The 26,842-nt window shown below is 26.8% G+C and overlaps 6 protein-coding genes across 6 annotated transcripts; 2 read left to right on the forward strand and 4 right to left on the reverse strand.

The window, feature by feature from the left end:
* Window positions 1-7,419: 7,419 nt before the first annotated feature.
* Window positions 7,420-7,872, reverse strand: OCT59_010628 (uncharacterized protein; the record flags this gene model as incomplete). The annotated part of the gene is made up of 1 exon (XM_025328373.1): window positions 7,420-7,872. The coding sequence occupies one exon, from the start codon at window positions 7,870-7,872 to the stop codon at window positions 7,420-7,422; it is 453 nt and encodes a 150-aa protein (XP_025166928.1).
* Window positions 7,873-10,582: 2,710 nt separating this feature from the next.
* On the forward strand, window positions 10,583-11,115 carry OCT59_010629 (uncharacterized protein; the record flags this gene model as incomplete). Its single annotated transcript, XM_066136036.1, has 4 exons — window positions 10,583-10,666; window positions 10,750-10,816; window positions 10,890-10,924; window positions 11,011-11,115. 4 exons carry the CDS (start codon window positions 10,583-10,585, stop codon window positions 11,113-11,115), a joined length of 291 nt encoding a protein of 96 aa, XP_066000711.1.
* Window positions 11,116-11,457: 342 nt separating this feature from the next.
* Window positions 11,458-12,399, reverse strand: OCT59_010630 (uncharacterized protein; the record flags this gene model as incomplete). Its single annotated transcript, XM_025329572.1, has 1 exon — window positions 11,458-12,399. The coding sequence occupies one exon, from the start codon at window positions 12,397-12,399 to the stop codon at window positions 11,458-11,460; it is 942 nt and encodes a 313-aa protein (XP_025166930.1).
* Window positions 12,400-14,179: 1,780 nt separating this feature from the next.
* Window positions 14,180-14,782, reverse strand: OCT59_010631 (uncharacterized protein; the record flags this gene model as incomplete). Its single annotated transcript, XM_025322166.2, has 1 exon — window positions 14,180-14,782. One exon carries the CDS (start codon window positions 14,780-14,782, stop codon window positions 14,180-14,182), a length of 603 nt encoding a protein of 200 aa, XP_025166931.2.
* A 4,312-nt stretch (window positions 14,783-19,094) lies between these two features.
* Window positions 19,095-19,499, reverse strand: OCT59_010632 (uncharacterized protein; the record flags this gene model as incomplete). The annotated part of the gene is made up of 1 exon (XM_025328374.2): window positions 19,095-19,499. The coding sequence occupies one exon, from the start codon at window positions 19,497-19,499 to the stop codon at window positions 19,095-19,097; it is 405 nt and encodes a 134-aa protein (XP_025166932.2).
* A 3,888-nt stretch (window positions 19,500-23,387) lies between these two features.
* Window positions 23,388-25,487, forward strand: OCT59_010633 (uncharacterized protein; the record flags this gene model as incomplete). The annotated part of the gene is made up of 1 exon (XM_025328375.1): window positions 23,388-25,487. The coding sequence occupies one exon, from the start codon at window positions 23,388-23,390 to the stop codon at window positions 25,485-25,487; it is 2,100 nt and encodes a 699-aa protein (XP_025166933.1).
* Between the last annotated feature and the right edge of the window lie 1,355 nt (window positions 25,488-26,842).

The following is a 26,842-nucleotide window of genomic DNA, read 5'->3' on the forward strand; positions in this document are numbered from 1 at the left end:
GGTGTTTTCGAATATACTTATCCTTTTTGCAATAGAGTCGTAGCGAGTCTTCTTAAAGCGTACCTGTGACACCCCATCCAACTTGGGCAGTGTCGCTGAATCTAAAGCAAGGTACCCGGTTAATCCTCAACTTTGGGTTGATGAGTTATGATTCTGGAGTATTAAGGCATAATGTTTTGACTTACATCACCAATTTAACTCATAATTCTAATTTATTGAATTAGTTTATTATAGATTTATTGATATTTTTTTTATCTGTTATATAATATTTAAACTAATGTATACTTTATCTGTAATTAAAATTGTTATTGTAATAAATAACCGGTAACTTAAATCTATTGAAATTAACTTTTAAATTAGATTACAAATTATTAAAATATTATAAAACGATATTTGATTGATTTGATATTTTTATAGATAATATCATTTTGATATTATTTTGATACTGAATTAATATTAAAATAATATTATATTGATATTGCATTTATTAAAAAAAAATCATTATTGTTATAACAATATCAAAATGATATCGTTTCGTTATTTGTCAATATCGATTAGATAATTATAAAGTGATATCTTTACGATATCATATTGATATTGAATTAATGTTGGAACGATATCATATTAATATCGTATTTACTTCCCATTTTTCAAAAAATTCATTGTTGTTATAACAATATCGAAATGATATCGATCTGATATTTTTTCAAACAAATATCTTTACGATATCATTTCGATATATTGAATTAATATTGAAATGATATCATTGCGATATCATAATGATATCATTTGCAAATCGATATCGCCACGATATTTATTTAACATCATTATTATATCAATTCGGTATTGTTTAAAAATTCAAGGTTTCTGTAAAGTAATTTACATATTTATACTAATAAAAGTGAATTGTGTATGAATGTTATATATAAAATATTACATATGAAATATTGTTATACATACAAAATGTTATTTTTAAATGTGAAATCTATTTATAGAATGAAATATTTCACAGTATTCAATGTTTCTTGTCTTGCAGTTCTCACCATTATCTATAAAAACCTTAACATATAATTGCTCATGTGTAAAGACAGGTTCAGGTAGGTAAACACCAACCCTGCTCAGAGTTTGCCCTTGTGATTTATTAATTGTTATTGAGAATGCAACACATACTGGAAATTGACATTGATTCAAAGTAAAGTCTCATTATTTTTCACCTCATATTACTTCTCATTATTCGTCTCCCATTATTTTCTATTACATCTTTTCATTTTCCATTATTTCTTTTTTCCTCCTGTTTACTTCCTATCATTTCTTTTTGTCTCTCATCACTCCTTTTCATCTCTCACCACTCCTCTTCGTTTCCCATCACTCCTTTTTATCTTCAATCACTCTCTTCGTCTCCTTTTCATCTCTCATCACTCCTCTTTATCTTTCCATTACTTCTTTTCATCTCTCATCACTCTTTTTCATCATCCATCATGTCCTATTTTTCCTTTTTGTTTCCTATCATTTCTCATTACTCTTTTTTACTCTCTTTCTTCTTCTATTACTTTCCATTACTCCATTGTTACTTCATTTTTTATTAGCATCTTTCTTCTTGATCATTATAATTTACTTAACTTTTTTATTTATTGTTATTGTTTTTTTATTTGTATCACTTCATTAAAAATAAATACAGTGATTTTTTCTTTAAAATCGAAAATGTGAGGCTTAAATTTTAATATTTGCTTCATTAAATAAGATTATTTTGAATAAATATATTTACAAAAATTTTTTCTATATGTTATAATGAAAAAAAGTATAAGAAAAATTTTAAATCAACTAAAAAAAAATATATAATCTCGCAAAAATCTGTAAACTTCAATTTAACCAAATAATAATAATTGTACTGAAAAAATGACAAATGAGATATATATTAATTGATTAAAAAAGTGAGATTAATACTAATTAGTATTAGCAAAACGCCAGTAATAGGGAACTAAAATTATTTTTTTTATACTTTAGTAATTAGCATTTGCTGATCAAATCATCTTAAAATAAAAATAAAAATAAATACCTTGAACGCACACTGCACCCTATCACGTGATTTATTGTATTTTAAATTTGATTGGCTGATCAGTGTTATCGTTTATTTATTCATCAAATAATCTTATTCATTATTTAATTTTTTTAAATGAAAAGGCTTTTTTAAAGTTTTTTTTTGAAACAGTTAATAAACTGATATAACTATATAAGTCTTATTGTTTTCTATTACCTTTTTCTGTTGTTAAAATTTATTAATTATTTCCAGGAGTCCATTTCATCTCCAGGTGGTGTTCCTATAAAACCATCAAAAGAATGTTAGGAAACATTCTTAAACAAAATTAGCAAAAGAAAACAAAAAATCTTTTGTCTCCAGGAGTCTCTGGGAGGCATTCCTATAAAAAAATTATTAAAAGAACATTAATAGAACATTCTTGAATGAAATTAACAAAAGAAATGAAAAGAAATTTACTTTTCGTCTCCAAGAGTTTCCAGGAGACATTTCTATAAAAAAAATTATTGAAAGAATATTGGAAACATTCTTAAACGGAATTAACAAAAGAGACGAAAAAATAAAATTTATCTTTCATCTAGGGGATGTTCCTACAAAAAAAATTATTGAAAGAACGTTAGGAACGTCCTTGAATGAAATTAACAAAAGAAACAAAAGAAACTTACTTTTCGTCTCCAAGAGTCACCAGGGGCGTTCCTATAAAAAAAAAATTATTGAAAGAACATTAGAAACATTCTTAAATGGAATTAACAAAAGAGACGAAAAAAGGAAACTTATCTTTCATCTAGGGGATGTTCCTACAAAAAAATTATTGAAAGAACATTAGGAACGTCCTTGAATGAAATTAACAAAAGAAACAAAAAGAAACTTACTTTTTGTCTCCAAGAGCGTTTCTATAAAAAAAAATTATTGAAAGAATGTTATGAACATCCTTAGTTGAATGAAATTAACAAAAGAAACAAAAAGAAACTTTTTCGCCTCCAAGAGTCACCAGGGGCGTTCCTATAAAAAAAAATTATTCAAAGAATGTTAGGAAATGTTCTTAAATGAAATTAATAAAAGAAACAAAAAAAGAAAACTTACCTTTCATCTCCAAGAGTCACCAGGAGGTGTTCCTATAAAAAAAAATTATTGAAGAATGTTAGGAATGTTCTTAAACGAAATTAACAAATATAAATGAAAAAGAATTTTACCTTTTGTCTTTAAGAGTCTCCAGGGAGTGTTCCTATAAAAAAAAAATTACGAAAGAATGTTAGGAACGTTGTTCTTGAACGAAATGAATGGGAAAAAAAATTGAAAAAAACACACCTTTTATTTTTAGGGGTCCATTTCATCTTCAGGGTATTCCTACAAAAAAAGAGTAATTAAAAAACGTTCCTAAACAAAGTAAAAAATAAAAAATAGATTGATTATCACCAATAAAATTTTAAAATCATGTCACGTGAGTGGGTGCAGGTGCATTCAAATTTTAAACCCTTTTATCTATTATTTAAAAAAAATGGGTCATATTTAGATTAGTCATATAAAAAATTTTAAAATTGTATAATGATATAATGTTTATTTATTTGTATTATTGATTTATTATCTGTTTAAATTTTTGGATCGGTAAACCAATATCATGAATACCGATCATTACCATTTATTTATATCATCATTTTATCATTAGTACTATGAATGCCGATCATTTTATTATATAATAAATCATTAAATCGTACTATGAATGTTAATCATTTGAAATTATCGTAACTTTATTATCAAATTACCAAAAAAAAATATTTTAAAAAAGCTATTATAAAATTAAAATTATCTATAATATTATAATTTCGTATGATTTTACAATTTTATTTGTAATCTGTAATAAAATTAGTAGACACACATAATAAAATATATTTTTGATCTCTGTTTCATATGATATATCATATAATTTTTTCATTATATAGCACATATTAAAGTAAGTTAAATTAATATCATAAATACATAAATACTGTTCATCTATATAATTAAAAAAATTCTGTAACATTTAGATTATCTTGTATAAATAATTTGAATTGTGTAATGGGTGGTCTGTCTGCTCCTGAAATATTTGATCTATATTATTATGGTTAAAATTCATTAATCAGTAAATTATAGCATTAATACAAATTGCTAATCATTGCTATTTTATTACTGAAATTAAAAAAATTAATTAGCCCATTTATTGATTACAAATACTTATTATAACTATGTACTCTTTTCATAAGTATTCATGTCAGATATTTACTAATTACTCTAATGCACTATAATTATATCATTCTAAATATAATTTATATCATTCTACTAATCAAAAAACTGTAACCATTTTTAATTTACTTAGTATTACATTATACAGTCTAACCTCGATATACCGATATTCGATATATCGATATACTATTAAAAACTTGATATACCGATAAAATTTTATTTTCCTACTATATGTGAGGACATATAAATATCGGTATACCATTGATATAATGATATTTTCTAAAAATTTCATATATGTCCCAACATATCATTATATAAAGGTTTGACTGTAATACCAAATTGTTCTTGGCCTATTTAAACAAACTCATTAGTCCCAGTGCGAAGCAACGGGTAACTGCTAGTATATAATTAGTAGTACTGTTAGGCGCAGATGAATCATGCATTACACAATTCAAAGATGATTTATACAGGCTAATCTAAACATTAAAAGATCGACATGAATTTTTTTATTATATTATATAGATATAGATATAGATACTGCCAACAATTCAAACAACATTATAAAACAAACATTAAATCTTGTTATTAATAAACAAGAAATGAAAGTTTCCAGTTTTTTTGCCAATATTTCGTTTTTCACAAAATGAAGTTTAGTAGAAATGTTGAAAAATGTACAGTAGGCTTGAGAATCCCTTACATTCCTTACGTAATTAAGTTTTTATTATAATTATAAAAGTTCCTTGGATGTAGGGATTGGAATCGATTCCCATTATTAAAATCGATTCTAAAATCGATTAATCACGATTAATCGTTTCGCAAATACCGATTTTTTTTATACTATTTATAATAGGTGTGTTTAAACACATATCACGTGATTACAAAAAATTACAGTGATCAACAAACAAATTTCCTTTTTTGGAAATTTGTACAACCTTGTGCGATGGCAACTTGAATTTTATTGGGAGATAAAATTTCCTTTTTAGGGGGACGTCTAAAGCGGAGTCAAATCACGTGACTTCGAAAAAAATTTATTTTCTAAATAAAATTTTTCGCAATATATATACGACCTTTTAAACATATATACTAAGTGTATTTTGGCCTGCTCTGCAAGTTTACTTAGAATGACAAAATGAGTTTTGAATGCCGTTTTCGATTTATTTGACTTTTCATTTTTGTCTATCCATTTTTGGATATGATCGGCAAAAAAGCTTTTGCTAATATATAAAGTGAAAACCAGTATTCAAAATCTACCTTTTAACCTTAAGTAAACTCGTAGAGCAGGCTAAAATACACTTATTTTATGATTTTCAAGTTTATGTTAAACTTGATTCATAAAAAAATTAGTTCACTCATATTATATCAAATCACGTGATTTGACTCCGCTTTAGACGACCCCCTTTTTAGGAAGTTTGTATTCCGTCACGTGATTCGCGGGCGGAATTATGAATTTGGCTAAAATTAACTATTATGAACAAATAATAATTTACGGTCAAATTAACAAAACTGCGCCACAATAAGTAGATTCGATTTTTATTCGAGATTCGATTTAAAATCGATTCTTATCGATTTTCAATAGTTTCGATTTTAATCGAATCTTTTCCGATCCCTACTTGGATGATATCTTTGTCGATCCAGGAAGACCTTTCCGCATTGTGCAACAAAAAAAATTGTGAAACATAATATAGTGATACAACAGCAGTTACCATATGCAAAGTCCAGTGATTAAAATTATCTTGTATTAAAAAAAAAAACAAAACATTTTATTAAATAAATTTTTAATAATCCAAAGTATAATTGTAAAGAAAAACTTACTTTTCTTTGAATAAGGAATGGCTTCTTTGGTTGTTATTTTCGACAGCTTGAGATTTTAAAAAAAATATTTAAAAAATAGCTTACTTTATTTTTACTATTAAAAAAATAGGAAAAAAAAGAATTACAATATGTTAGTTGTTAATGTTAATAGCAATCCTTACTACTACTTAATAATAATAATTTAATTACATTATAAATAAATAAATATTTATTTATAGTATTCCGAAAGAGTCGGGGTTATTGATCCGACTCGTATTTAGGGTCGCACGATTTAATGACCTGAACTCGATCCGACCCGTCGAGTTGGGTTATACCTTTACTTCGATCTGGCGACCCGAATCTTTTATTATATTTTTACAGCTATTTGCAAAAATAACGGACCATCCAATTCATTTTTTCATGCGCAGTCATACGCAGTCATACGCACAAGAGCATAGTTGATCGGCATAATTCTGGCCAAAATTATATCAGTCGAATATGTCACGTGATTACTGATAAAAGTTTAGCAACCGGGCAAAATTCAATACGCTAAAATTGTGCAAAATAGATACGTTATACAATATTTTATACAGGAAAGATTTTTTAATTCCAGCCGGAATTATGTTCTTGGCCGGAATTACTGCCGATCAATTATGATCATGTGCTTATAAGTGCGTATGACTGCGTATGAAACTTCGGAGCATCCGTTATAGAAATACTGCGGCGACAAATAGGAATTAACGTCATCAATAATGCTAATTGAAGTATCACAAAGTATCAAAAAAAAAAATATTTTTTTAATATTATTTGTTATTAGTCATCTTGCCTATAAAAAGAATGTTTAATGCAATTTTGCCGATTATGCATTAGTCACAAAATTCATAAAATCCCTATTTTATAAAATAGAACTTTTATTAAACAACAATTAATTATGTAGAGAAACTTTGAATCACAAATTTTCAACAATTGAGTTTCCTTTCTTATTCTTAGAAAGAATAATAAAGGTGTCTATATGCATTTCAATGTATAAATTATTAGTAGTTCATAACAATCATACATCGGAAAAAAGCCGCTGTTTTAAATAAAATCTTATTCCTTATTATTCATAATTTTTTAATTTTAATGAACTTATATTCATAATAAGGTTAATACTCCATAAATTAAAAATCATAGAATTAAAGAAAAAATAAAAAAAGTCCTTAATAGAACCAAATTAAATTGGCTAATTCTTAATAATTTAAACTTAAATAATCTATTGTAATATATTCGTTAATTTTAACATAGATTAGTCCTTCAGTCATTTTATAAGTCCGTAATTTTATCTAATGTAAACGAGAAATAAAAATTAAATTTAAAAGTATGTCAAAACGTTTTCATTGTTGATGTTGAATATGATGGGAATCAACATGCTGTAATCGAGTAACTTGGTGATTGTCATCAATATTATTATTATGCAAATCTGTGTCCTCATAATTATTGTTGATATGATTATCTTGGTGATTATCATTCATATCTTGGTGATCGCATAACAAGCTATTTGCTTGCGTTGTCGTTACATTGTTTTCAATATTTTCATTATGTAAATCTGTATCTCTATAATTATTGTTGATATTATTATTAACTTGGTTAATATCATTTATATCTTGGTGATCGCATGTCAAGTCATTGGTTTGCGTTGTCGTTACATTATTTCCAATATTTCCGTTATGCAAATCTGTGTCTTTATAATTATTATTAAGATCAACTTGTTGCTGTATGTAAGCAAAGTTTCTAGCGCCATTTACACTTTGCAGAAACCTCTGATTTTCACAAAATATGTTAGACATAATCACTACATGTTACTAACAGATGGTATATATATGTTCTACATATTTTAATATATGTAATATGTTTGTAATATTAATAAAATAATGTTATAATATTTTTAATATATGTTGAAATTTAAACTAATGTAGTAAATAATTTTGTAATATGAATAAAATAATTTTACAATATTTAAAAAGTATGTTATACTCAAACTAATGATATAGTGAATATTTTGAATACATTGTTAATATATTTCAAATATGCTGTTGTTATATGAATAACATATTTTGAATAGAAAAACCAATTTGAAGTAAAAATACGAATAATATATTTTGAATATGTTGTTGATATATGAATAACAACGCTTCTAGCATGTGACTATCATATGACTATAAGGTCGATCGCTAGTGGCATTTTTTTTCGTCTCGGCTGTCCCATATTGGCTATATGAAGACAGTATGAAACCTTAATTTTTTTTAATTTTAAATAATACAATTATTTTTTTTTTTAAAAAAAAATTTAAATTATAGATTTTATCCTTTTTGTCCTTTCACTTCAACTCGGCAATAAGAATGTAAATATAACAATTTTTTTTATTAATCCATTAACGAAAATATTATCTGAAATAAAATTGTGTTCAAATTTACCTAATGTTAAAAAGTAATAGTTGTTAATTTATTTATATATAGCAAAAATGTATAATAACAAATTGTGACTTTTATACACATGTTAAATTTAAATGGTAGTCAATAAATTGTGTAATTAAACATAAGATATTTTGATATATATATATAGTTGGAGCTTACTTAAGAATCATAAACTTCGTAGCCACGCTCAATTAAGGCAATGTATTACTAGACCTACACTAAAGATGACTTTAGCAAGGCTTTCTTTGTGAATTAAAGAAATTTCATACACTTTGCCAGCTGGTGGGATAGCTTATGACCTTTAACCTCAAATTCTTTTTATACTAATAAACCCAGAATGTTTGCACCACTAATAAAAAGTATAAGTATAGTTAAGGTACTTCAAAGAATCCCTAAAAAGAAAAAAATTAAATGAGCAATTAGTAAACATTCATCAAATTAAAATAAAAAAAAAATAAAATACTTTCATTTTGTTTATAACCACATGGTATCAATTGAGATAACAGTTCACACTTCAGACTTGTACAGACAATCCCAGAAAAATTACAGCCATACGATCATCAATATATCAATTATCAACCAAATTTTACGCGTCTAGATCCATCTAAAGAGCAAATATTCATCGGAAATCCAAAAATTTTAAGCTTCTTACTCTAGTGGTTCCTGTTTAATCTCGCCAAAGATTAGCTTTAAATACTTTTTTTAAAAAAGAGATGAAATGATTTAAAGAATAATAAAATATAATTGTTTCAATCTAAAAGTGTATAAGATATAATTGTAAGGAATATGTAAAATAAACATTTAAAATGTATTAAATATATAATATTATACAGAGTTCATAAAGAATAAAATGAGTTAATTAATTAAAGTATATGGTTTATTCATTCTAATCTAATGAAAGTCTCAAGGCAACGTTATTAAGCTTCTTAATAGACTTGATATTATATTAGTATAACTGATAATGTATTCTCTGACGAATACATATCATTATTTATATTATTTATATTAGATATATATATGTGTGTATATATATGAGCACATGTATAAATATCATTAAAAATATAAAAAAAAAAAAAATTTATTTCGGGGAAGCCTCCTATTTATACTATTTTATATAAAATTATATATCACATGAATCATGTGATACAAATATTAATATAACCGCAGCCACAGCCGCAGTTATTTATTTAAACTAAAAATAAGCTTTTTCCTTTTTGGGTTCGATTTTGATATAGTAAGTTTTACGAACAAATTTTTACTTTTTTTTTGAGAAAAGTTACTAACTTTTCTCATTTCTTTGTAGGTTCCATTTTTTTTCTGAATATAGAAAGTTTCGCAATTTTTGCAAAACTTATTTTTTAAGAAACCAGATTTCGGTAAATATATTTTTCATTCTTTTTTTTAATATTTTAACGAACTATTATTAACAGTTTAGTTCTTTTTTTTAGGTAATTCTTTGAGTCTCTTTGGATGTGGGAATTCGGCAAGTAAAATTTTTATTTTTTTCTTTTTTAGTTTAATAAATAGTTACTAACTGTTCATTTTTTCTCTTTTTTTAGATGGTTCTATCAGGTTTTTTTAGAGGTTACATTCTGGTAAGTTTTTGACTATTTTTTTATTTAACTCTTCCATCTTTCAACGAACAGTTTCTAATACATTTCTTTTTTTTTTAGACAGTTTTTCGGATTTCTTAAGATATTGGATTTTGGTAAGTATATGTTTTCACTTTTCAAAATTTTTTTCGCCTTTTAACAAATGGTTTCTAACAGTTCATTTTATGTTTTTTAAGGCGTTCTCTCAAATCTTTGGATATGAAATTTTGATAAGTAATTTTAATTTTTTTTCTTAATAATTTTATTTTAACAACTTATTAACAGTTTATTCTTTGGTTTTTCTCTTTTAGGTTTTGCCGATTCTTTCTGGAAATAGAGGTGGCTATTAAAGATCAATGGAGTGCCAAAAAAGTTAAGTGTAAAGACGTATCAAAAAAGTTGGCTGATAATCATCCATTTTATCAAAATCTCTATAGAGCTTATGCAGATTATTTAAATTAAAGTGCGAATTTTATAGTTCAATTTCATACATGGTTATTAAAGACAATCAAGAACCTGTACGATTGAAATTTCATATTGGCGATATTGTAGATCTAAATGAAGAATCTAAAGGTGTCGCATATGCTAAAATTGAATTTATTATTTAACATAAAGCAAACAATGGTCAAATTTTACACTATTTTTTATTTAATTTCAGGTGACGAACTATGTTGATTTTATATCAAGATGTCCACTTTATAATATTCAGAAGCTGGAAGAATCACGTTAGTTTTGAATCTTTCCAATCAATTTTATTGATCACATGTCTCAAATTCACTTTATTCACGAATATAAAAGTACATGTAGCACCAAGCATGATGAGGCTAATTGAAGTTATGTTTTAAATAGTTTTTATTATACTGCAGTTTAATCAGCTAGACAACTATATTGCTAACATTATGTTATTATATTACACTAGAGAAATTCTTTCAAAAATCAAGTCGTAGATGAATTTATTGGAGGAAATTTTAATTTAAATCGAAATTTTTATCATACAATCATTATATTATTTTATTATTTTTGAAACATGGCTATTATATTATTTTATTATTATTACTCTGTCTTCGATATATTTTCAATATATGATTGTTATATAAAATTGAATTTCTATTATATTATTGATACATATTTACCATATGATGGCTATATAAAATTAATATTTCAAATAATATTTTTATCATATCTCTGACACATATTTGGCATATAATAACCATATAAATTTAACATTCAAAATAATATTTTACCATGTCTCTAACATATAGTTACTATATAAAAATAAGATTTTTATATTATATGTTCAACATATTGTCAGCATATAGTTAAAACAGAGATAACATAAATAGGAATATCATATGTCTGGTATATTTTAAAAATATCGCCAACATATTTTGTAAAAACCAAAGGTTTCTGCAAAGGCATCTGGGATATAATTACGATTAATATCAGTTGTCAAAACAGGTTGTGTTACGGGTGTATCGTGCACAATATTTCCATAAAATGAATTTAAATTTCCATAATAATTCGATCTCATTTCTCTATCAGTAATTTGTTGTGGAATATTATTGAAATCAATTTGTTGTTGTGAATTAGTAACATTATTTTGTGGCACCGAAGATGTTGAACTTGAAAGGGGATGTATGAGTTGAGGAAAACCATTGTTTTGACTATCTGTGATCAAAACTGCTTGTGTTGTCATTACATTATTCCCAATATTCTCACAAAATGAATCTGTATTTCCATTACAACGTAATCGTTCAGGGATTTGTTGTGAAATATTATTTAAAACAACTTGTTGTGGATTAATGACATTATTAGTAAAATACCCGGCTCTAGTTTGTTGAGGAAAGCTATTATCAAAATTAGTTTGATTATCAGTTATCGAAATTGTCTGTGTATTATCATGTTCGTAAGAATTCATTCTTATTTCTTTATTAGAAGTATGATATTGTTTAAGATGAAAAGGAAGAATTCGTTCCAAGTCTTGTTCCAAATCCAATCTTTGATTCAAAGATAATAATTCTTTTCGTTCCAAATTATTTATGTCAATATCTATTCCGTATATTTTTTTATTCAACATATTTGCGATCAAAGAACGTGGAAGTATTTTACACGTGACATAATAATTTGCTGGGTTAATATTATAAAAGAATCCATGATCATAATTGTAATTTTCAAAAGAGTCAAAACCTTGTAAAATAGGTTGGCAAGTTATATGATAAAATTTATCATAATTTGGTGCATAATGAAAAAATTTACATTCATTCATTTGTATGTTACTTTGCGTATTTGGTTGAATATTCATATTCATAATGGTTCTTTAATTGTTAATAACGTTAATAAAGTTGGATGAAATGTAACGATGGAGTGAGGATAATCGTTGGTTTATTAAATAATAATAAAGGTAAAAGCCAATTTTAATATAATATCTTTCTATCAAGATAAGCACGAATTTTTATGAAGAAAAAATTTAAGAATAAAAATAATTTGTAATTTTTATTTTTGAAGGACAAATGGAAAGGGGAATAGAAGGCCGTTCCCGAAAATATTATGGGAACGAATGGATGATCCTAAACCTCAATATATTCACATAAAGGAAGCTTAAAGTTTCTACTTTTTTTTATTAAATTGTTCGAGTGATATTGGAATAAAAGTAAATTCAAAAATCGACTTAAAAATTTTTGAATTTATCAAATTTTTCGATGGTTTTTATAAGGAAAATTTGAAACATTAGTTACATTGCAGAAACTTAATTCCCTTAATATGCAGTAACTGCTGCGTATGCGTATTTACAATATTTTCAGATAATATAGTTATTGTTGATTGTATAAATAAAAAATTATAGTGTATAGATAAAAAATTATACTGTATAGAAAAAAACAATACTGTATAGATTTTCGTCAATTATGATACTTATTTAACGTGATTTGTTGATGACATGTGATAAAGTGATCATCAATTTTAAGCGGCAATATATACATATGTATGATATGCGTACACTACCTTCCTACATTCTGAGTCATATTATTGCAATACCATAAACATTACGATATCCTTCTTAGTTTTGCCTCAGGTATTAAAAATTAAGCTTTTATTAATGCAGAGAAAAAACTGGTTCTCTTTTTTAACAATAGAATAAGTGTATTCTTGTTAAATTAATTACTTATAGTATAGTATTAAAATATAAAATTTTTTAATAACCTGCATCGACAATAAGCTTCCTTATAATTTCTTTGGTCTAGCTGAAGTTTTTTGGCGCAATATTTTACTTTGTGTATATTGAATAATAGGAATACTGGAATAATATGAGATTAATTAAAAAGTCAGTAAATAAAGATACTAGTAAAAGAAACTGTTATAACAAATATTTATTTTTTATTCCTCTATTTGTAAACATTTACATTCAAATACTAATCACCATTCATTTTTTAAAAAAAAAACGGACAAACTCGCTTATGAAAGGATATAGATAATCATATGGGAAAACAACGTGTAATGAAAACAATGAATAACTGCTACAAACAACAATCAAAACGAATGAATGAATGAACTGTCGTAAAAAACTGCATATATTAATTTTAGCTTATTTTTTAATAATTACACAAAAATTTTTTTTCAAAGTATGGGGCTGTGTTACATTTATTTACATTGAAATGTGTCCAAATTTGGAAATAGATTAAAGGGGCTAATTTACTTCCGAATAATAACTTAATAACAAGTCATTTATTCCTATTTATATTATTTCATGTTAGAAAAATTTTGCATATACGAGATTATGAATCGCGTCTTCTATTCTGGAATTCTGTAGTTTTCTCGGTAAATAAAATTCACATCACATGCAGGTAAAAGTTGCCAAAGTCTGTGCAACCCAAAAAACGGGTTTGAGGCCAAGGAAAAATAAACAACGTAAAAAAAGACGAATCAAACGTAGATTGTGCGACAGCGATCAAAAATTATTGCATAGCCAGAGACGAAGTTTATTATCGTATCTTATATAAAACCCAAATTTTATATTTTTTTCGTAAATTTCTTCCATTAAACCAGGCTTGTGAATTCCTAGCCTTCCTCACGTGATTAAGTTTTTATCATAATTATAAAAGTTTTCTTGGACGTACGAATTTTTTATTTATTATTAAATCCTCACCAAGACTTTGAAAGAGTTTTTGAGGTGCTTGATTAATTACTAAAGGGCCAGTTGATAGAAAATGAAATAATTCCATATCATTTCCTTTGATCACGAGATTTTCATCGTTTAAAATATTATAACCCGCAGTAATCAATTTTGTAAAAATTGGTAAGGGTAAATTAGATGCCCATGGAGAACTTAATTTTTTTTGAAAGGCTCGAATTCTATCAAAATCGACCTGATTCACATTATCATGCTCAATTTTGAGTTCAATCAACTTTTCATCATATGGTCCGAAATGCATCAATAGACGCTGTATGAAATATCTTGAAATTATTGCATTTTTACTTAGCAAAGAATGTAATACTTCGCTTGTTAGAAAGCTGTTCCCAAGTCTTACTGCATGGAACAGTGCATGAGCATGACCGTACTTATAAATTAGCCAATCGGCGCGAGACTGCGGATCTTGCGAGATTGCATACCACTTTTTATTAGTGAGAGCGAGTGAAATTGGTGTATCTACAAATTTGAATATTTCGATTCTTAACTCGTTGTATAGTGACTCCATTTTTTAATTTTTTTTTTGTGAATTTTATTTTGATGAAAGTTGAGACATTTTTATAATTACCTCGGAAAAGAGCGGAGATGATCATCATTGTACAAATTTTTTTTCAAAAAAGGGGAACCAATAAATTCATTCGGTGTATGTAAATTTTTGCTCCACATGCATAAAAAAAAGCCCTATTACATTTTTCGATTTAATTATTAAATAACTTTAAATTATTTCTCTTGAGGATATGAAACAACTTAGCCAACATAATTAAATATTTATATAAACCCAAAAAAAATCTCCAATAATTAATTATTCAATTATACATCAACCAGGTCATTCATTCATTCATTTTGATTGTTGTATGTAGCAGTTATTCATTGTTTTCATTACACGTTGTTTTTCCATATGATTATCTATCTTTCATAAGCGAATATGTCCGTTTTTTTAAAAAAATGAATGATGATTAGTATTTGAATGTAAATGTTTACAGATAGAGGAATAAAAAATAAATATTTGATATAACGGTTTCTTTTACTATCAGTATCTTTATTTACTGACTTTTTAATTAATTACATATTATTTCTATACACAAAGTAAAATATAGCGACAAGAAATTTTAGCAAGACCAAAGAAATTATAAGGAAGCTTATTGTCGATGCAGGTTATTAAAAAATTTTATATTTTAAAATGTTTTAATTATAATCAGAAATTCTTATGGCGTTAATTTTAAAGCTATAAATAAAATAAATAAGTTTATTTTGAAGAAATTATCATATTTGATTATTAAAATTATATTTTTTGAAGTTTAATAATAAATGATTTTCTATATTAAAAAGCCATCCACTATAAATATTAGATACTTTAATTAAACTTATTAAGTTTAGGTTTAGAATTTGTGGCTTTAAATTTTTAAACATAATCCTCTCTGCCCTTTCGTTAGTTTAGGTTAGAGTGTTTTTATACATTTATGTATTCTCTTTTACTCAACTTATCGATCAATAAATTTTATTTTTTCCATTCTTGGATTTACTTTTAAAAAAAAAAGCAAGTCATCCGTTTCAATTTAATTATTAAATAACTTTCAATTATTTCTCTTGAGGATATGAAAAACTTTTAGGCCAAATTCTTGTTAATATGTAATAAACATTAAACATTTTTTATATTGAGCTTCTTGGCTTTAAAATAACATGAGAATAATATTATAAAAACAATTAAAAATTCTTATTATTCAATTATTATTCGGAATTTTCTTGCAAAATTTGTACAACCTATTTTTATAGGCCCCGATTTCTTTTTCTCGTTAGAAAAATAGAATTTTCTTGAATAATTTTTTGTTAATTTATCGTTTGGTTTACAAAACAAAAGCCTTCCTTTAATAAATAACTGACGTTACAAAATTGTTGCAACTGAATTAATAACAGTAGCTGGTAGAATTAAACATATTGCTTCTTTGATGTATAATTGAATAATTAATTATTGGCGATTTTTTTTGGGTTTATATAAATATTTAATTATGTTGCTAAGTTTTTACGTCTTTACAGAGTTACTAAATAAACATATGATTGTCATAGCATTTGATTGAAACGTACGGTCAGTTTATCATAATCTTTAAAATTATTTTATTATTAACAAAAATTTTTATTATTTAGCGCACTATGAACAAAACCTTTCCCAAAATTATAAAAATTCTATCACTTTTTCGTTTTTTCATTAAATCATTGAATAAATTTACACTTTTTATTCAGTTATTAATCAGTCGCAACAATTTGTAGACTATTTTTGGTACTGTACATCATGTGATTGTTATGGAAATGTTGAGTAACATAGGACAACGGGGGCGGAATTCATTTTAATATGTTAATCATGAGAGTTTCTTCCAAAAAAATAATTATTTTCTTTCTCTTATTTACTGGTCGATTATTATCTATCCTAATATACGTATATCAGAAATACAAAAAATTTTTGGCATGGAAAATTCGTTTATACAAAGGAAGGTTTTCCTACTGTAGTCCAACTTTTCGACCTTAGACTCTTTGACACTTGTACATTTAATCGAAGGTAAAAAATTGTTGTTATAAGAATGTAAATAACAGATATTACATACTGTATAAATTTATATAAAGAATGTAAGAATTCTTAAATTTTTTTTTATGATTGTTGAGCCTGGTAAAGTAAATTAATTTTATTATTTTTTTTATTTTTATAATATAAACAAGATAAATTAAAACTACATATTAATAGTTAAATCCCACCAAGATGGAACCGCTCCACCTGTTATTTAAATACTCGGCTCGGCTAGCTTAAAACTAAAAAAAAATTAAAATGCCCTAATCAAGAAATAAAATTTTTTAAAAAAGGTATCTATCTAATTTTAATATTCCTTATTTTTCTTTCACCATGTGTAAATATAAATACCGTCAAATATGAAATAGTTCAAAAATAAAGGAAATTGTTTTTTTTCTTTTTTACTTAGAGAGCCTTACATGACATGACGTTTCTAATTAACAAGGAAGTCGTCATCAGAGAATATGGATTGACGCCGAGGTGATAGTGAAGTTATCATCGTCGCCATTAATTGCATCATCAATATATCCTCAAGTGGAATCTTAGGACGTCCTTTCGTGAAAGAAATTTACTATCTTTTTTAAGAAATGTTTCACCAGAAATTTGTTGGAGAGAAAGTGATATTTTTCTATAACTATATTCTGGTGATTACATAATATGATCGTATGTATGCAGTAATTAGTTTGTTTTTGCGTCCTTGCCGAAGCTGATTCTTCATCTGAAAGGGGTGGGTGGAGATGGCGAATAGATTTGTAGAGTAAATATTAAATCCGCTTAATAAAGGTGTTGATGAAATAGTTGACAAAGGGATTAACTATATTCTGGTGATTACATAATATGATCGTATGTACGCAGTAATTAGTTTGTTTTTGCGTCCTTGCCGAAGCTGATTCTTCATCTGAAAGGGGTGGGTGGATATGGCGAATAGATTTGTAGAGTAAATATTAAATCCGCTTAATAAAGGTGTTGATGAAATAGTTGACAAAGGGATTAACTATATTCTGGTGATTACATAATATGATCGTATGTACGCAGTAATTAGTTTGTTTTTGCGTCCTTGCCGAAGCTGATTCTTCATCTGAAAGGTGTGGGTGAAGATGGCGAATAGATTTGTAGAGTAAATATTAAATCCGCTTAATAAAGGTGTTGATGAAATAGTTGACAAAGGGATTAACTATATTCTGGTGATTACATAATATGATCGTATGTACGCAGTAATTAGTTTGTTTTTGCGTCCTTGCCGAAGCTGATTCTTCATCTGAAAGGGGTGGGTGGAGATGGCGAATAGATTTGTAGAGTAAATATTAAATCCGCTTAATAAAGGTGTTGATGAAATAGTTGACAAAGGGATTAACTATATTCTGGTGATTACATAATATGATCGTAATTATTTTGTTTTTGCGTTCTCGCCGAAGCTGATTCTTCATCTGAAAGGGGTGGATGGAGATGACGAATAGATTTGTAGAGTAAATATTAAATCCGCTTAATAAAGGTGTTGATGAAAGAGGTGACAAAGGGATTTGGTTGTGCTAAATCTTCATCATAACAAATGAAATGTTTCTTCCGCAATCAATTGAAATCCAAGATCAACCGTCAGGAATTATCTAATCAGTTGGTGGATTAGGAGGGAAATGAAATTGAAGCAGCACCTTGCATCACGAGTTCGTTGACATCACTGCAAATTTCATGGAATCTCATATTTTTCCATCGCTCTTAAGTTGACGGCTATTTCATAACCATTAGAGGTTTATCAACATCCATGACAGAGTCGTAAGCAGCGACTCTGGTACGTTTATTGGTAGGGTTGGTCAAAGGTGGAGTAGTAGAAGGACCAGACGAAGAGCCTTTGGGGTAATCTTTGTGAACTCTCGCTTGCATTAATTGAATATCTACGGCATCTTCGTTAAGAGGAGCTAATTAATTACTAAAGGACTAGCTGATAGGAAATGAAATAATTCTATATCATTCCTTTAATCACGAGATTCTGATTAACTAAGTATTATATTAATTTAGTAAAATTGGAACCATCATGGTAAAAAATTTTAATCATGAAATATAAAAATTCATAAGAGTTGATTAATTAATTTTTGGTAATAATGAAGGAAGAGGTGAAGGAATTGTGATGAGGGAAAGTAAAGTTTGAAAAGATGAAGGAAGTATGGTGTAAGGAGGAATATTTTATTTTTAAAAATCCTAATTTATTACGTGAAACCAAAATAATTTAATAAGTTTGTAGATGTGATAACGCACCATAACGTACTATTTAAATTATAATTTCATCCGTTCCTTGTGAAACACGTAAATAAAGCTTTATATATAAGCTTTCTTCAAGGTTTAATTTTTGTTGTGGAGATAATGGTGTTTCATTATTCCGTGTATTTATATCAAATTGCTCATTATTCAGTAAATCTTCAACAATTAAATGAGGTAATAATTTACACCTGACAAAGTAATTCGTTGTATAATATTGATAAAAAAATTCATGATCGTAATTAAAATTATAATCAGGATCATTATCATTTAAAAAATCGGGATTTTCTTGAACAATTTTGTAAGTTATTAAAAAAAAATTTTTATCCTTTGGTGTACTATGAAAAAATCTTCCCTTAGTAATTAATCGTTGCACGATTGTTGCGACTGGATTAACAGTAGCTTGTGAAGTAGACATGTTGCTTCTTTGATTTATTAAACAATCGGAGTTTTATTTTCAATAATTTTAATGAAAAAAAGGTAAACAGGTTATAGAATTTTTGCAATCGGGTTTGGTGTATTTATATATATGATACAAGATCGGTATAAAATTACCAAACAATAAAGCTAACTATTTTAGCTTAGTTTTTGTTTGTTTATGTCTTTAAATAAAGAAGGTATAAATATAGATTAATTTATCGATTAAAGTATACGAAATTTTTTTTACCATATTTATACTTGAACCGATAAAAAGAACAATATTATCAATAGAGATATTGTTAACAAAGTGCATAAATCAGATTGATAGGACTAGAATATCAGATTTTGAAATCGAAATTATAAATTTAATCAAAAACTTCTTGTGTTTGTGTTGTGAATGGTAGATCTTTGTTTGTCTGTTTATTATGCATCGTTTCATCATAAGTAGAAAAAAATAAGGTTAGTCTCGGAATCTTTAGTTACACAAAATAAATTTAAAATTTTATAAAAATAAATGTCGAATTTATTTCTTAATTTGTTTCATTAGTCATTGAAAATTTAATATAATAGAAAATGTTCTTTATTTTTCGTTTAATTATACAATGCTTCCTATAAATATAATCTAATCAAAGTACATTAACCTCAAAATAATATTTTTTTTTTAGCTTGATCATGTTATAAACCTCATGATCAATATTTATTGTATTTATTGCATTATAGTAATCTAATATGGGAGATCAACGTGTCATTCAGATACACAAAACTGTAATAAACTTTAATCGACGAAATTAGGAAATCATAACAAAGCAATTTTCAAATGAATAAGATCAAAGAAGGGAAATCATAAAAAAACTGTATTTATGTGGTATGTACTGATAGTACTGTAGATATAAAAAGAATATTAAAACGTACCTTCCAATTTTGAGGAACAAGAAAACAATAATAAATATACAAAATAAAAAAAGTAAATAAATTTATAATATTCTGAACAGTGCATCGGCTCATATAAAATTAATATAATAAATCGAATAAATTTAATTAAAATATGTTTATCATAATAATTTCGTTTAAACTCTTTCCTTCTTATTAAATAATTCAAAATCACAATAAATTCAAGAGCTTTAGGAAATTTTTTACAATAAGAATCATTATAGAAATATAACTGAATAGAGTCGGTCAGCGTCCTACATTATATTATTACACGGTACTGAATATTAAGCATTTATAATACAGAGAAAAAATTGGTTCTCCTTTTTTAAAACCATTGAATACATTAGTTCTTGTTAAATAATTACTTATATAGTAGTATTATCAATAATACCATCAGAATTTCTGATTATAATCAAAAATTTTAAAATATAAATTTTTTAATAACCTGCATCGATTATTACATACATATATACTGTATATGTATATATTTGAATAGTAGGAATAATATCTAATTAATTAAAAAGTCAGTAAATAAAGATACTAATAAAAGAAATCGTTATACCAAATATTTATTTTTTATTCCTCTATTGTAAACATTTACGTTCAAATACTAATCACTATTCTTTTTTCTTTAAAAAAAACGGACATATCCACTTATGAAAAGATATAGATAATCATATGAGAAAACAAAGTGTAACGAAAACAATAAATCACTGCATACAAAATATTTTCAAACAGAATGGGGGTTGTGTTACATTTATTCTTTAACCATTTACAAATTTGGTCGCATTTTCAATGTCGTGCTATTATTTTTTATAATACTTGTTTTTTTTTCTTAACCTCGAAAAAATTTTTGGGGTTGCAGAGACTTTTTCCTGATTTGACGTAGAATTTCATTTATCCTACAGAATTTTTTAATGATGCAATGACAAAAATAATTACAAAGCTTATAAAACCTAAATCCCCTTTCCTTTTCACTCTTTCATTAAATCATTGAATAAATTTTACACTTTTATCAATTATACGTTGGCCAAGTTACTTTACTTTCAAATAATTTTTAAGGGTACCAGAATCAGCATACTCCATCACTAACATATAATTTTTTGCTTGAGAATTTTGATTTTCTAATGGAATTCCGCAGTCTCGCGCTAATTGGATAATTTATAAGTACGGTCATGCACATGCACTGTTTCACGCAGTAAGGCTTGGGAGCTCTCCACATTTTAACTAACATATAATTTTTTCATTTATATTATAAAACTAAGTCTCCTAAAGAAGCAACATGTCTATTTCATCAGCTACTGTTATTAATCCAGTCGCAACAATTATTCAACGTTTGCTAATTACTAAGGGAAGATTTTTTCATTATACACCAAATGATAAAAATTACTACTTGATAACTTACAAAGTTATCCAAGAAAATTCCGATTATTTCAATAAAAATGTATTACGATCATGGATTTTTTTATCAATATTATACAATAAATTAATATGTCAGGTGTAAATTATTACCTCATTCAATAGTTGAAAATTTATTGAGTTTGATATAAATACACGAAATAACGAAACACCATTATCTCCACAATAAAAATTAAACCTTGAAGTAAGCTTGTATATAAAGCTTTATTTACGTATTTCACAAGGAACGGATGAAATTATAATGTAAACAGTACATTATGGTGCGTTTATCACTTTTATTATTATTAAATTATTTCAGTTTCTATAGTTTCTATGAATTTTAAGATATAAATATTTCTCTCCTACACTATACTTCATTCATTTTTTTCAAACTTTACTTTCCTACTATAGTCCTACTATATCTTTTAACTCTTTCATCTCTTCCTTCATTATTACCTAGAATTATTTGATCAACTCTTATTCATTATTCTTATACTGTATATAAATTTTTCAATTTTTATTAATTAATTACTGAGAATATAATAATTTAAGTGACTATGATCTCATGATTAAAGAAAATGATATAGATTATTTCATCAGTCTTTTATTAGTGGTTGATCAAGATCCTCAAAAAATAATTCTAAAAATTTGTACCTTTTTCACCTCGTCCTAATCTATTTACGAAGATTACCAAAGCTCATGAAGAATATCTACTGTACAAAGGGTGGTCATGAAAATAGTCGTCAACCTAATGTCGTGGTTAGAGCAATATCGTACATCTAATTCGAAATTTACAGTGATATCAACGTTAATTTGATTTTGTCCACCAACTAATTGGTAATTCCTAATTCTGTATTTATCGTTTATACCAACTTGGATTTCAATTAACTGGAATTATTATGGAAGGAAGCATGTCACTTGTTTGAACATAAATTTGAAATATAACAACGCTAAGCGTTGATTATCCGATATTTTCACTAAATAGCTAGTCCCATAAGTGAAGCTCTATAGGTTCCTGTCGGTTAAACCTTACAAATGCCAGTTACTACAAATAGGCTATTAGAGTAAAATTTAAGGCTAGAAGGGCTTTTCTACAATTAGCTAATATGAAACAACATAATCACATGATTTTGCTCATCATTTGTGTCAGGAAAATGTACTGTTACTACTGTACAGCTTAAATGGAGCGAGATCGGGCTCTTTTTGATGTTTCGTTTAATGGATTTAATCACGTGATTTCAATAACTAATATTAAATGTCTACCAAATTAACAAATACTTTACCAGACGAAGACCAAAAGAAACTCTTTCGGACGATCGTTAAAACCAAAATTTTTAGGAAGAAATTTATTAAAAACTGCTATTTCTTCATAGACAACTGTTATTTTTTTCACTTTTTTTTGGTCTCTACGCTCGATCCGATACATATTTACATGAGTTTTCGTATAGGAAAAAAATTTCAAAAAAAATTTCTCAAAAATATAGAAGAATCCCATCGCTCAGTTACTAACGAAGAAGACATTTATTATACATATTCTTCGTCCAACAAGAATACCAAAATGACTTCTAACCAAAATACAGATACTCAAACTCTTAGAACAACACAAAATATTACAGACGAAACTGCTCCTATGGAAATAGAAGCTACTACATCCACCCATATTCTATCTAACTCTGAACAAGACGTTACATCACGTGATTTGCAAAAAGAAAATGATATTCATACACAAACACCAATTACATCAACCATACAAGAATCTACTTATATGGAAGAAGATCATATTGAACTTAACACAAATAAAGGAAAATCAGCAGAATATCAAACAAACACACAAAATGAATTACCAGATAAAATACACTTTACTATGCTCAACAACCTATTTGAACAAACGCCACAAGACTTAAACAAAGCACACAAAGCATTCGTCCCTAAAGACAGCTTTCAACCAAACATCAGTAACAATGATATCATCAACATCTTAAAAACCGCATTTATCAATGATAATAATGCATTCAAATTTGAAGTCAACGTCCTATCAACATATAGATATTTCACCATATACTTTAGAACACGTGACTCCCTTGAACAATATATCAAGAACAGTCCACCCTCGTTAAAAAATATAAAAATCTACGAACTTAATAAAACTACTATCAACACATTAATTGAACAAAAATTCAAAAATCTAGATAACGCTGTTATCAAAATCATGGATATTCCATACAACTACGACACCAAGATGTTACTCAAACATCTCGCCAATAAAACCAGCAGCGCAATTCTCGAACACACAGAAATCAAAAAACCTCCTAGAAAAATTCCTAATCGCAATAACCAAAAGAAACCAATCTTTATAAAACCTGCATACAAACAACTAATAGTACGATTCCAAAAACAAACAGCATATGATTACTTCATGAAGGAAGATTATTGGAGCTTAGAAATTGAAAATTTCCTTGTAAGAATCCTTCCAGGCAACTCTGAAGACCAAGAATACAAAAAACGTACTAGTAAATTTTTTAAAATCACAGGACTACCAATTAATACAACGGTTAGAGACATCGACCCAATTATAAAACACGTATACGGGCGTACATGCACATTTACACAACCCTCAAAATATTCAACAATGAAAAACGCATATGTTTATGTACACCCGGATAACTACCCAAAAGATGTAAATAGTATAGTTAGCACACCATTTAATGGGTCGCTAGTATATATACATCCATGTTCTTTATCACCAAAAACATGTAACATTTGTGGATCACATACACATACTATACAAAACTGTGACGAAAAAAATTTTATTTTAGATAAAAACAATAGAAAAATATTTACAAAACGAATTATCAAACGAAATGACGAAAAAATCACTATCAACGAAGACTATAAATCAAAATTTAGTCACGTTATCACTCTTAACGCTACCAATGCACGCCACAACGAATATCAAAACCATACTCGTCCACAACAACAAATGTCCAGACAAAATCAAAACAAATACATATCTCCATTTTCACAACATAAGGAACAAAACACTCCTCATGATCAATTTAGACAAAACGAGCGCTATCCAACATCAAAACGACAAAATAATGACTACACATCCGACATATCAACACAAGATAAAATCCGTAACCTAGAAAACCAAGTAGCTACATTAACAGAAAAAATCAATAAAATGGAAAACATTCTTAATCAAAACAACCTGCAAATGGACAACATTCAGAAAAATTATACGACTATCCCGGAATCAAATTTCAATATAGTCAATTCTAAACAAGACAGATACGATGAAATTTTACAAAGACTCACGGATAACTTAGCTAAACTTAGCGACAAAATAATTGACAATGAACGATCAATCAAATCACCTAAACGTTCCTCTCCATATGATAAATCCTCATACGAACAAACAAAAAGAAAATACCATCTAAGATCTAACAAACAATCACGTGCGTCAGCAGAAGATAGCGATGCTGTTCCAGCAACTGATGAAGATTTAGATCTTCAAGATACCACCACATTAACTGACAACACGACATATGAAGGAATAATCGAACCAGACTCAGATTACACTCCAAACACTTCCACATTTATGGCATCATCTTACAATCCTTTAAACATAATCTCAGGAATGACTACACGTAAATAATTTACGTCTATTATTCCTCTCATTATCATATATAACACCGGTAACGATTCCCTATTACTGATTATAATCCATCATTTATTATAAACACATACCCAAATTTATTTTATTAATCTATGAAATACACCAATAATAATTCACTGATTGGCCTCGAAAACCAATCCTCAAATATTTCTTCACATATTTCCCCTTTAACTCAAAAAAATCATAAAAATCAAAAAAATAATAAAATTATAGAAAAAACAAAAAAACTTCATATTTTAACCCAAACTCTTTTATATCTAATTCAATTAACGTCGCTTCACCTAACATTAGAGGATCATTTGATCAACTCTGATATCCATTTTTTACATTTATGTGAAACACATAAATACGATCCCAAAAACTCGTACAACAATGATAACGATTTCCAACAAAATAACAAAAATAACAACAAACTATTACCTCACCTACAATTTACACATACACCTTCCAATCAAAAATTTATCATTATACATAATCCAGATCCAAATAATAAAGCATCTGGAAATTCAATTATAATATCACCTATTTTATATAAACATATAGGACCATTATACTTTATACCAGGCAGATTAATACACGCTACATTTTATTTCAGAAAACACCATCAATTAAATATAATTAATTATATTTACCACCCATTACGTCAGCTAAAAATAATTACACAGTACTACAACTCAACTAATAGATAATTATATATCTAAAGTACTTAACAAATCTAACAAACATAATTATTTTATTCTAATGGGCGATTTTAATATTAATCCACATAATAGAAAAACATTAAACATAACTCAAAACGAGGATGAAATACCTATAGACATAAATAATACCAACCCTAATATTCCACAACATTATTACCACAAACATATTTTACATACATTAAAAGAGAAATTTTATAAAGATTTAGTTGATAGATATATATATCAATTTGTGGTCCGTATTGATGGGTGCATCTAGTAGTATATTACCAAATGTAATGTAATTAATTAAATTTTGTGATCCAAATATTATATCTATATATGATGTTTGATTATTGTGATTAATGAACGTTGGAGGTGGGGTTAATAAAGATTTTAATATTTCTTGATCCGTTTGCGTTATCGCCATTTTGATCTTTAGGTCAGAGGATATACGTTTTAATCTGTTTAATTTTTTTGGGCTATTCCAAAAGTTTAGTAATGGTAAGTGTTTAGAGTTGTTATTAACAGAAAAATATAATTGTGACAGTCTGATCAATTTAAGTATATAATAAAGATCATTTTGAAGTACACGTATTTCATGTGTATATTCGTATTGATGAGAATTATTTTTTAGTATAGGAAAATGTAGTGATT

This window comes from Rhizophagus irregularis, chromosome 19, assembly GCF_026210795.1.
Source record: "Rhizophagus irregularis chromosome 19, complete sequence".
Taxonomy (NCBI): domain Eukaryota; kingdom Fungi; phylum Glomeromycota; class Glomeromycetes; order Glomerales; family Glomeraceae; genus Rhizophagus; species Rhizophagus irregularis.